The 12,482-nt window shown below is 33.7% G+C and overlaps 1 protein-coding gene across 3 annotated transcripts in view; it reads right to left on the bottom strand.

Moving 5' to 3' along the window:
- The window catches only part of SRSF11 (serine/arginine-rich splicing factor 11), a 33,520-nt gene that overhangs the window by 7,039 nt on the left and 13,999 nt on the right, over positions 1 to 12,482 (bottom strand). For all 3 annotated transcript variants that reach the window (XM_012722447.1, XM_012722448.1, XM_012722449.1), the window contains 6 exons: positions 10,321 to 10,454; positions 6,418 to 6,527; positions 4,812 to 4,904; positions 4,075 to 4,124; positions 2,616 to 2,743; positions 1,125 to 1,206 (listed from right to left, as the gene is read on the bottom strand). In XM_012722447.1, the coding sequence (XP_012577901.1) occupies positions 1,125 to 1,206; positions 2,616 to 2,743; positions 4,075 to 4,124; positions 4,812 to 4,904; positions 6,418 to 6,527; positions 10,321 to 10,454 (597 nt within the window). The remainder of the gene's footprint in view (positions 1 to 1,124; positions 1,207 to 2,615; positions 2,744 to 4,074; positions 4,125 to 4,811; positions 4,905 to 6,417; positions 6,528 to 10,320; positions 10,455 to 12,482) is intronic.

Genomic DNA, 12,482 nt, shown 5'->3' with positions numbered 1-12,482 from the left:
CAAGTGGAGGTAAATATGTACTAAATACCATTATGCAGAAAGAAACATCCTGAGTGAAAATTATTACATCCAGGCAAGTGTACCATGGCTGTTTTGGAAGGGCAACTGAGACAGAGGATGGGAAGACAAACCAGGCCAAATAATAAGAACCCTAAGTTATTCTAGTTTTTAATATGTCACCTTATTAAAATAATAGGGAACTTAAGGTTTAATAGAGCTACAACATGATCCAGATTTGTGTTTTTGAAAGTCAGCTTTAAGAACAAGATGAGTCATAGAAAAGCAGGGAATAAAACAGAAACACCACCTAGGACAATCCTGTAACAGTCTAGAGTAGACTGAATGTGTACTGCAAAAATTCTGTGAAACCTTACCCTAAGTATAGTATTTTGCAGTAGGGTCTTTGGTAGATGATATCAGGAGAGCACAGCCTTTATAAATGAATAGGATTTATAAATGAATAGCCTCTAGAACTGAAGAAATTTCTGTTGTAGTTTACCAGTTATTCAATCTATGATTTCTTCTTATAGCAGTTGAATGGGCTAGGCCCAAAACTAACTTGATAATGTCATGAGTCTAATGAAGACAAAATTACTTTCAAGATAGTAACGACATTACTGGCCTTTTCCACTGTACTGACATTTGCACCAACAGTGCAAAAACAATGGTAGTGTAAAAGGGCTCTCATCTCTTTTAGTACAAATCAAGGCAGTGGTAACTGAACTGACCTAGTAGTCACTGTATTGTTCTCCACTGGCATTTGCAGTATGTACTTTCAATGTAAGAAGAAAAAAACCCATTTTCACTAAGGATGTTTATCTTGATGAAGCAGTAAAAACTGATTTTATTAAATTTAGGCCCAGTACAATTAAAGCAGTATTTCAAAACCTAGTCGTTTGGGCAATAGTCTACGCAATGAAATGGGGTGTTACGCACAAAACAGTTCTGGTATTTAAAGTTCAATAGTTGTATCAAAGAAGACACTTGCGTGATTTAACTGTGAGCATTAATTCAGCAGTTAGCAGGTTTAACAGACAGCAAATTAAGAAGGTAGTGACATACAGGAATTACCTTTGTCTAAGATACAATCGCTTTTTTAATCCCCAAAAAGCGATTAACCTAACCTGTGCCTAGAAGATGACGGGGTCCTCCTCCTCCTAGAACGTGATCTTGACCTTGAGTGCCTTCGTTTTTCCTCTTTCTTATCTGTATTTAAGAAGAAAAATCTGGATTTATAAATTGCCAAACAATAGGGAGATTACTCCCATTTATAAATTACTCTAGAATTATTATAGCTACAGTCATCCTGGTGTGAAATTTAATTTTACACATTTACATGTCTCCCAATAGTGCTTAACTATAAAATAGTTGTTTATGAAAAAAAAAAATAAATCAATAAAATTTTTTTGGGGGTTCAGCATAATATTCTTTGTTATTCATCACTTGGCTCTATGTTTAGTTGCTAAATAAATCTATGTACATTCATGGGTGACTAACAGGTTTATTATTTGGCCTCCATACTAGAAGTTATTATTCCTTCACTCTTCTCATTATACTTCTGAGAAAGAACCTGGCTGAGTAAACTAGGTCTCATTTTAACCTATCTATCCCTCTTATTCATCAACTTCCAATTGTGTAAGTGTGTTAAGACACAGACGAATCTATCTCCATTTCCTAGCTTTTAAAGAAGAAATTCCTTCAGCTAGTAACTGCATAAAGCCACTGCATTCTTCACACATGGGCTCTTGTCAAAGTGAGACTGATATCCTTTATCTGTCATGCTAGCATTATTAGGATTCAATTTATTGTGAATGTCATCACACAAATAGTTGACAAAAACAATAAAAAGAATAATCCATACCAAAACTATTTCTAATCATTCCATTTTTGAGTTTTCCATGAAAACAGAAAACAGTTACATCATGTTCTGGGCTTTGGAGTCAAACAAATCAATCTGTATATCTAAAAAGCTCCTACTGCTTACCAGAAATGCAGGGCTCATAATTTAATATTCTGTGGATCAAATGAGATAATACATAAAACAGTTGATACCATTTGTCCCATATTATACTTTAATGGATAAAAAAATTCAGGACTTAAGACCCAAATATCGGCAGATAGCTTTCATTTTGCCACAAGAAAAAAAAATGCAGAAAATACAGTTTTTCCTCTCTTAAATGGCATAAACCTAAGCATTTATTAAAGTTCTTTTGATCAAGCAAATGATAAAAACCAATTAGGCTACCCCAACTTAGGTAAACATAAATGACTAAAACCTAACAAACCCAGAAATTAAAAATAAACAAAATACCACAACAAATATAGTTAATCTCAGGTTCTACTAACATTTTGGAACAGATCACTCCTTGTTGGCCAGGGGCAGCAGTTGTTCTCTATCCACTAGAGCCAACTAGTACCAACATGGCAATTAAGTCTCTATAAATTTTCAAACGCCTGGGAGGCAACTCTGCTTCCCACACTAACAATCATTTTACTAGAATTTTATCAGAATTTAGACAATTAAAAAAGGACATACAGAGTATTCAAGTTTTCAAAATAATCACTTTTGTGAACAGTAACAGCTTTAGATTGAAAACTGCAAAAACATATTTTACCTGGTTCTATAGCAGCAGAAATTAGGGACTGTGCTTCTCGTACTCTCTTCATGGCTTCCTCTATTTCTTTACTAGAGGTATCTGATTTCAGGCTTGGTGATACAAGACCAGCAGCCACATGATTCAGCCTGAAACATAACCAAGAGAGAATTGGTGTGGCAGACCTATCCTGACCCACCCACTGCTCCCCTCAGCAGTGTACTTCATCAATTGGCCTGTTCTGCTTCCTACTCGGTCTCTGGTGAACCCTCTCACCACCCCTGCAACTCTGGCCTATACCACAGTTCTGTATGCATAAATAAATCTTAAAAAAAAAAAAAAAGACACAAGATAGCTAGAATATGAAAATACCTACTTAAGTTTGCTGAATGTCATTAACTTTCCATAAACACTTTTAAGTTAGTACAAGGAAAAAGACTGACGATGCAAATTGTTGATTATTAAGTCTTCCTTCATCTGTTTGAAAACTTTTTACATTATAATTTGTTGAAGAACATTAACTTTTAAGCTTACAAGTGGAGAGAAAATATAGTAAGGGCCAATGTTATATAAAATTTTCAAAAATTTCTGCCTATAAAATTTAAAGATGCAATAAAAGAATATGCAACTTAAGAGTTTATACTTGAGAAAAAAATTAGAGCCACCAAATTTAGGACTTTAGCTATTTATGGAAAAGTTAACAACTAAAAGCATACTATTTTACCTGTAATGCTGATATTTTACAATTGATTTTAATTTGGTAATTTTTAAGAAAAAGATCACTAATTACTAGTTATATGATTCTGTCCTCTTTCCATCCATGTTCTCCCAGAGAGTTTTCATCAAGTTAAGGGAGAAAAGCATTAAGGTCAAATTTAATAACCTACAATATTACCAACTAAACTATCTCATGAATCTGCTATCATGTAGGAAAAACATTTCAGTTACAGCACAAAGAGAGAACTTCTCAAAGTACCTCTCAAAGATGATGTTGATTATTATATCACACATACTACTTACTACTTTGTTTCTGGGTTGATGTTTCCCTCACTCTACCTTCCAAACTCCCATTCATCCTTCAGGGCTTAGTTTTTTTGTCCTTCCTCTCAGCTGCCCTCCTCTCAATCAATTCCCACAGCAGTGCTCTCTTTTCTCTAGTTACTTAACTATGCTTAAGCAGCATCTCTTTCAGAGCATAAATGCTGTGAAAGTAAAAGCTTATAGTAAGAACTCAGTACTTATTTTTTAAATGAATCAACCTAAGATAACATTGATCTCTTTCATGCCACCCTGGCTTGAATTATTGACAGTTATTTCAAAACACTTAAATAACATAAAAACAAAATGACTTCTGGATTTACCTCATTCTACAAACAGAATTATGTATTGCATATCTTGAGATAGCTTTTATTACCTAATACAAAAAATAAATGCTTTCTAGATATTTATATACATACAATTCTAAGAAAAAAACCCTTACTTGGGATCAACAGTACTCATAAGCTTCAGCAGCTGATCTGCAGCAAGAGACTACAAAAACAAAAACATAACAGTGAGAGTACATAAGATAATGATTACTATTTCATTTTTGGGTTATACTGAAAATGTTCTGAGATAACCTGGCAAACCTACAAATGTACTATATTTTTGCCACAACAGTGACCAATAGAAATATAATGCCAACCAAATATATAATAAATTTTCTGATAGCCACGTAAGAAAAAAAAAAAAAGCAACCAGAACAGATGACATTGACTATAGTATTAGAAATCTATAGAGATGCTTTAGCAAGTAAAACATGAAGATAATAATTGCGTGGTCAAAATTTTATGAAAAGTTACTTCTTGCTTACTTTAACAAGTTCTGAGAAAGTTTTAATCAAAAGACTTCACAAAGGACTTCAGATAAAAGTTTAAGCAAATTACAGTGGAACAAAGACAAAAATTTCTAAATGAATAAATGACAACATAAATTAACATAAATTACAAATCTATGCCCCCCATTCTTTCATGACAATTTACTAACTCCATGATATGGTATGTCAATTTTTTGTTAAACTACTTTCTATTTTGAACTGTAAAATAAATTTGTAATGCTAACAATGCAGCAACCAAAAATTTCTTTATATTAATTTTGAAATGCAAGTAACAGTTAATGAAGTTAATTCTTTTATTAATTACAAAAAGAAACTCAAAGTGGAAGAACATTTGGTTATACCTGAGAATTCAAGTTTGCTCCAGGAAGCCCAAGTGCGGCAAGGGCAGGATCAAGAGTAGGAGCTCCCAAAGCAGCCAATGGAACAGCGCCAATCTGTGAAATTTCAAATTTGATTTAGTTTCATATTTTTCCTTCTATCAACAGTTACTTTTTATTCCCTTGTAAAGGTCTAAATAAGTTTAAGCTTGCAGGTTTATGTGAATTCTGTCACTGCTACTCAACTATGCCACCTCAAGACTCTTAAATAGTAACACAAAATGGGTGTTAGTGATCTAATAAAAATGTATAAAAACAGAAGGCTGCCAAGGATTGTAGTAGTTTGCTTCATTTCCCACACATTGTAGCATATTTACTTCATAAATTGGATTTAGAAGAAATTTTTTTTAATGTCCTTGGGTTAATGACATTGCTTCTTTAAGCCTTCCCTGGTGGTGCAATGGGTTAGGATGCAGCACTGCAAGCTGGCTGCAGCTGCTTCAGTGTGGATTTGATTCCCGGTCCTGGAGGTGATCCACATGGCATGACAGATCTCTCCTGACCCACCTGCTGCTTCCCTCAGCAGTGTACTTCATCCATCTGCCTGCTCTGCTCCCCACTTTGTCTCTGGTGAAGCATCTCACCGCCCCTGCACCTCTGACTTATACCCCAGTTCTGTATGAATAAATAAATCAATCTTAAAAAAAAAAAAAAAACAAAAACACTACTTCTTTAAAAATGCTTCCTTGAGAAATGTTGGTTTACAACACATTTTTTGCATCTAACTCTCATCTTTACAATATCTTGTCTATGATCATATCACACCATCACCAAAGTGCCATCATCCTTCACCAGTTCACTGTGCTGCTGTCCTCCCAACCCCCCACTACTTTCTTCTTCTGTAGGTAGTATCAGTTCTCAAGCCAGATTTTAAAGGTTTGTTTTGTATCTGTTCCTTTAACAGATATCTTTATATTTATTGCTTTTAATTCCTGATTTAATTTTCTTTCCATAACATTATACTGTACATTAAATTAACTGGTGACCCAGCAAACGATGAAAAACAATACTTTCATAAAAGCTCATTGTTCACTGTTACATGTGAAACCGATACCAGTTACAGTCTCTTTGAGCAGTTTCATTACAATAAATGATATTTTAAAACATCCAGTAAAACTACATTCCCCTCATATCAGCCATCTCTATTGTGTAACTGCCTTTATTTCAAATCACCTATTTATTTCAAATCTCAAGATAAGAGCAGAAAATGAAAGGGGGAATGAAAAAGAAGCCCAAATTTTTATTTTCTTTTCTGATTCAAATGTGCACCCAGTTTTTTCAGAAGTTTTATGCCTCACGAGCTATTCTTTACATATTTACTACTTATAGGTTGTTTTGAGAGACAGTGGTGAACTGATAAACAGGTATGCTTTTCAGAATGTTCTTCAAAAGTAGATTTGAAAAAAAGTAGAATACCTTTCATATTTGTGACAATATAACCCTTTAACTATACAGTGCACAGATGATAAAGCTGTGAACTAGAATTATAACACCACTTAAAAAACTCCAATGTTTAGCTTTCTACACACTTCTGTGTTCCTCTGCATCTTTTAAGAGCCTAACAAAATACCTGGGTAAGTGGGTTAGGGGTAGGCAGGAGTCCACCACCAGGCAGAAGACCTGCCACTGCATTAGCTGGTGCCAACAGAGACAATGCCTTAGTCTCATCAGGAATAACTCCTGCAGAGAAATATCCATGCATTAGAACACACTCTTTCGTAAGACAGAAAACACACAAAAACACCCAGAAAATGTCTCCCTGATACACCACCTGAGTTTGTTGAAAGTACTTATGTTCGCTAAAATATAAGGTTTGATTTCTATGATTTATCATTAATTTTATGTCAGAATGAAAGTTCAATGTGTGAAAAATTGTTTCCTTTTCTCTACAAATGGTTAAGTTTCTAGAGTAAAAAAAAAATAGCACAATACACACTACTTTTTTGTTAACACTGCCAAGATTTCATCACCTGTACTCGATTTTTAAGTCATGAACCAAACGTAAGCAAGCACAGTCGGTTCTCCAGGGGTGTGCTCTCAACTTTCAAAAGCTGTTTTATGAACAACGACTCGTGTCGGCTGCTTCACTATAAAGCACACAGAAAAATCAAGATACACAAGACAAAAAAAGTTTGATTTAGGGGTTAATAATATGGTACAGTTACTATGATTTTTTTTACACCTACCATACAAATTTTGTAAAAATTAAGAGAAGAAAAGTATGTAAAGGAAATACTCTGTTGGAATCAAGCGTAGGGCTTTTGCTGACTCATGAAAATGAACATGAATGTTTCTGAAGGTCTCTGAATACACACAGGATGTGTGTGTGGGAGTGAGAGAAAAGAGAGAGAGAGAATAGGTAAAACAACATGGCACATTCCTTACCTGTACAGTAAAATGCTTTACGTTCCAACATGTGCCATGCTAGCCATACCAAAAAAGGCTGCTGTAGTGTCAGTTCAAAAGCTAACTGAGCCAAACTCCTAATGTCAAAAATGACATGTGTGTCTGTGTTTAAAGCCTAATCTGTGTATTCAGATAAAATCTAAGGGTCCTAAGACAAATATTCATGTAGACAATTTAAATTCTATCCAACAGCAAAAGCCCTATACAGATGGATTAATCTGTTAATGTGCCCAAGCCCCCAAAATGAGAGTTCAATAATACAATTAAACTACATATTTGCAAATACCAGTAGTATTTCTGTAATACATATTAAGAAACTGCATCTCATCATAAAACATACAATATGTACAGGGCACTTAAGAGAAACTGGATAAGCTGCAGAAGAAAACTGTTGGGTGGTATTTTCAGCAGGGCCTGGTATATAGTTCAGGCTGAACCAGGGAAAAGAACTGTAAAACACAACAACAAAAAAGAAAAACCACTGTTAAATAAAGGTAATGGTTCCTTCCACCTATACTGAGAAGTGCCGATAATATAAACAAATGTATACTACACAGCACTGTTATCTTGCTTGTGTCAGAGCTGTCATCAATTTAGATACCAAGAGTTATGGAGGGAGGGAGAAGATCATTTAGATATAGGGCATTAATGCATCATTAACAAACCTACAAAGATTATGGGATAATTTGCATGCAAAATTATGTCTCAAGAGGATAATATTAAGTATCAACATCTTACTCAAATTAGTGCATTTGCAACATTTCTGGCAAACTAAAATCCTCTTGAATTTATTGTGAGACACCTGATAGAAGATCTGCATCCATTAAAAAAGTCATGCATCTGATCCTCTGATTAAAAAAGGACTATTTAAAAATAAAACTACAATTTTAAAAATAGCAATGAGGCCCCTCACCAGTTAATTTTCATGCGTCAAGAGTATTTTTTTTACTGCTGCTTTGATAGAACCATGAAATACTGCATGAATGTGTAGAAATGAAAGAAAAAGAAACAGACAAAAGAAACAAACATTAACCAAGGAACCTAAATAACCCCCAAATCCATTACTATTAAGAGTTCCTTCCAAATCTAGCTAAGTTTTAGCAATTAAAACTATTCCTTACCGTAAACTTTGTGTCTATTGCTCTAGAACACTGACCAAGAGCCAACACCAAAGTGTGAAAGCTAAAACCAGGGTGAATGGTGACAAAGGGGTTGAATATCCCAGTTATTTAATGGAAACAACATAAATACAGCATACCATACTAGAAGTAAAATACAGCAAAAACAGACTTTGGCACTCAATATTCTGTAATTCTGTATATAAAACTCCCAAATATTTCACTTTCAAAACAGACCCCAAAATTTATCATGGTCTAAAAAGAGTTATGAAATCCAGTTATATGATATACTGTATTATGTTCAGGGTTTGGGAACTATATTATTACTTAGGCAATAAGAATTCTTTAAAGGTTAAAAGCTAGTTAAATGTTTTGCACATTAATCACATGATTTGACCCTTTTTCCAAACACTATCGTCTATTTTATGATAGTGTCCTGAATCTGAATTCTGAAAATTTTCTATTGGTGATAAAATCTTACTGTACAACAGGCACACTGACATAAAAGAAATTGCTTAACCAAAAACACACTAACTCAAAAGTTCATCAGCATATATACACACACATATATATATATTTAAAAAAACCATAAAATTGGGCTCACATACTTTAATACCATGAGATAAATGTACTGTTATATAACATGCCTTAACCCATCTATGGATGCACTTCAATTTTTTTCAAAAACCACAGAGTTAATTTTTCAAAGATTTATGGACTAGACATTTCACAATGTTTACAAGATATAGTGTAAATGTTCACATTGGTATTCAAAGATCTAAGAATAGCATCTGAAATTAACAATATCAAGACTGTTTACACTGACCAGTTCATTAAGGAAAGGGTGAATGAAGCATTTTAAGACCTGGTCAGCATATATGTCAAATTATAACTTAAATCCAGTAATTCTATTATATTTCAGTGATTTAAAATTTATAGTTACCAAAAGTCAAATAAAGTAGCAGTACAATGGGAACAAACTAATTATAAAATGTCTTAGAAAATTACAAAATGGAATTAAAATAGTGCTGTCTTGTCACAGTGGCTTTTTAGATCCCCAAACCCTGCTCATTATTTTCTGTCAAATTACTTTAACAGCCTAAAATGTAAAAAGAGAAAATGTAGTTAACAAATGGTTACACCAGGAAAACACTTGGGGGACTTGAGTGCTTGCTGGCCTTTAGTTAATGTCTAGAATCCCCTGTAGCTGCAGAGGACCCACTGTTTTTCAGTCATCTGGAAGAGTTTTGCATTTGCCTTCTCCACTACAAAAATCACACACACAAATAACAGAGAGAAGAATTTATTATTTAGAGATATTCTAGAAAATATAGCAAGAATGAACAAGAAAATCTGGCATAAAAACAAAACACCCAGTGCCCATCTGGCACCTAAACTACAGGAAATCTTGAACTTCATTAAAAACCAAAACCATTGCAAACCCTTGGTATACTGGAATTCAATGTGGGTTTTTTTTTTTTTTTAAAGTTACCAGTAAGTGGAAGCACTAAGAAACAGAACTAACCTAGTTACTTATCCAAAAAAAGAGATAAAATCATGCATTTATTTTAAGTTTCTATTTATTTGTGCATGGAGTGAACCATTCACCTTCAGGACTTTTCCAATAAAGCTCAGTATTAAATTATCTAAGTTAACTAAATGGATATCTTAAGGAAATTACAAATGGGAAAATAATTTTATTGAACTTAAAATTAAATGGGGAGATAATTTTATTGAACTTAAAACTTTATTTTTAAGAGAATACAAAAGGCTAAAATCTTACAAAAACATTTGATTTCTAATTTTTAGAATGTGGACTACAGTATAACAAGGGTTTCAAAATGTTAATAGCTTAGATATTTAACATGCTACTAAGGCTCACTCTAAAACTATGCTGAGGTAGATGGTCATCATAGGATGCCCAATAGGTAGTTAAACAAAGCACAAACCTTCTGCATATGGTACGACTATCAAAGCTCTGTCAACGAATACAGTGTTTGTCAGATGTTGTGCCACAACTGCTGAGTCTGGATCATGGAACTTAACAAAGCAGACACGGGATGAAACTGGCAAAGGTGAATCACTAAAAAATAAGCAACACAGAGATAAATATCAGCTAAAACACAAATATATGATCCACAAGTCAATAGTTGCATTCATTGTGAGCTAGGCAGATACAAATACCTTACTGCATATATTTTAATGAGTGCAAAAGAAAACATTTCTAATAACTATCAAATGAACTCAAATACAATTTGCAGATTAAAAAAAAATCACTTTAAAATTACAGTGCCTCTGCTGGTGGAATGCAAACTAGTACAACCACTATAGAAAACTGTTTGGGGGTTCCTCAAACTGCTAAACATGGAGCTTCCATATGACCCAGCAATCTCACTCCTAGGTATCTACCCAAAAGACATAAAAACACTGATTCAAAAAGATACCTGCACCCTCATGTTTATTGCTGCTTTATTCACAATTAGAAAGACATGGAAACAGTCCAAATACCCAAAAATGGATGATTGGATTAAAAAGATGTGGTACATATCATGTCTTTTACAGCAACATGTATGGAGCTGGAAAAGTTCATGTTCAGTGAAATAAGCCAGAAAGAAAAGGAAAAATACTGGATGGTTTCTCATAGCAGGAATATAACGGAATAGATGAGAAAATGATAATGATGAACAGCTATATACCAGAGACATTTTGTGGGGGTGGAGTGGGGAATGGGATCAGTAACAGCTGGGGGAGGGAAATGCACTGGACTATGATGATGGCACATGGGTGATATGGTGATGGGAAACTCAAGGGGATTGCAACGGAGATGGAAAATGCACAAAAATAAGTAAAAATAAACTATTATAAAATTAAAAACAAAAAACTACAGTTCCTCAAATTAAAAACAATATAAAACTAAAGCTTTGAGTGTGAGCATACCAAAGTGCCAACATTTTTCCCCCCATACCATAAATACAGGCTACGAGTTCTGGCTTAGAAAACCTTTCAGGAAAGTTTTTCATTTTGGAAACAAGTAACATTATAGGAAAACAAAAATATTTAATAATATAAAAAATAATATAATAGTTTATTTTTACATCATTTTGTACATTTTTCCATTTCAGTTGTAATCCCCAGGGGCTTCCCATCACCAATATTTAATAATAATTTAATGGGTTTTCCCAACCTGCTTATTACTAAATATAAATATGTCTTATGCTGTACATACAAGACCATTTCAGGTACTATAAATAATTAAAGACTTTCTGGCTTAGATAACTCTAAGAGAAAAAATAATCACAGGGAAAGCATACCCTGGCCTCATGCCCCAGCACTATTGTGCAATATTTCAGTAAGTCAGTCACTTCCTTTAGTGAAATGCCTTCGTAGTAAAACAAATGCCATAATGCCAAGTTATAGCAACTGAGGCTGGACTACGTAAGGAGCAATGGCTTTTGTTTTTTTCTTCTCTAAAGTGGTTCAAATTTCTGCTATGAATCATTCTGTATGAGGAAGAGATTTAATAAAGCATGGACTGTTGTCACCTAGCTCCAAGTTACTTGATAACCAACTCCCTAAGGCAGCAGTAAGCACACTAAGCCTAGTTAAACATAAGAAGTCTTTTTGTAGGGGAAAAATAAATCATGCTCTTTAGTCCACATTAATTAAATCAAGATTGCTGATAAGTGACTTGCCTTCTTTAATTTTTCCAGGCAATTTTAATATGCACAAAATAAAGAACCAGTATTTAAGAAGTCAATAGCATCCTGACTCAATAAAGAGAAAGGGAAGTTTATAATATTTGAATGTTATTATAACAAAGCTTATTTTAAAGTTTTCTATTGAAAGATATCCATGTGATAATTATACCACAGTTGGTTATACCAGATATTTCAGAGATTAAATATTGATACTTAAGGCATTTTTTATAGAAGTTTACCTATAAAAGTTTTGAAAAGGAAATACTATTTTTAAATGTGAAGTTCTACTGACAACATCTAACAATGCTGCAGTCAAAGTAGTGGAAAGAATATCATTTTTAGCAGTTACAGGACTAAAGTACCTTCATTTTTTTATTCTGACATCCATATTTTTATCACTAAATTAAAAAGCT

This window comes from Condylura cristata, unplaced genomic scaffold (genome assembly GCF_000260355.1).
Source record: "Condylura cristata isolate star-nosed mole 26May11 unplaced genomic scaffold, ConCri1.0 scaffold00008, whole genome shotgun sequence".
In the NCBI taxonomy this organism is placed as follows: Eukaryota; Metazoa; Chordata; class Mammalia; order Eulipotyphla; family Talpidae; genus Condylura; species Condylura cristata.
The sequence above is the reverse complement of the archived record's forward strand: the minus strand, read 5'-3'. Positions and strand labels throughout refer to the sequence as shown.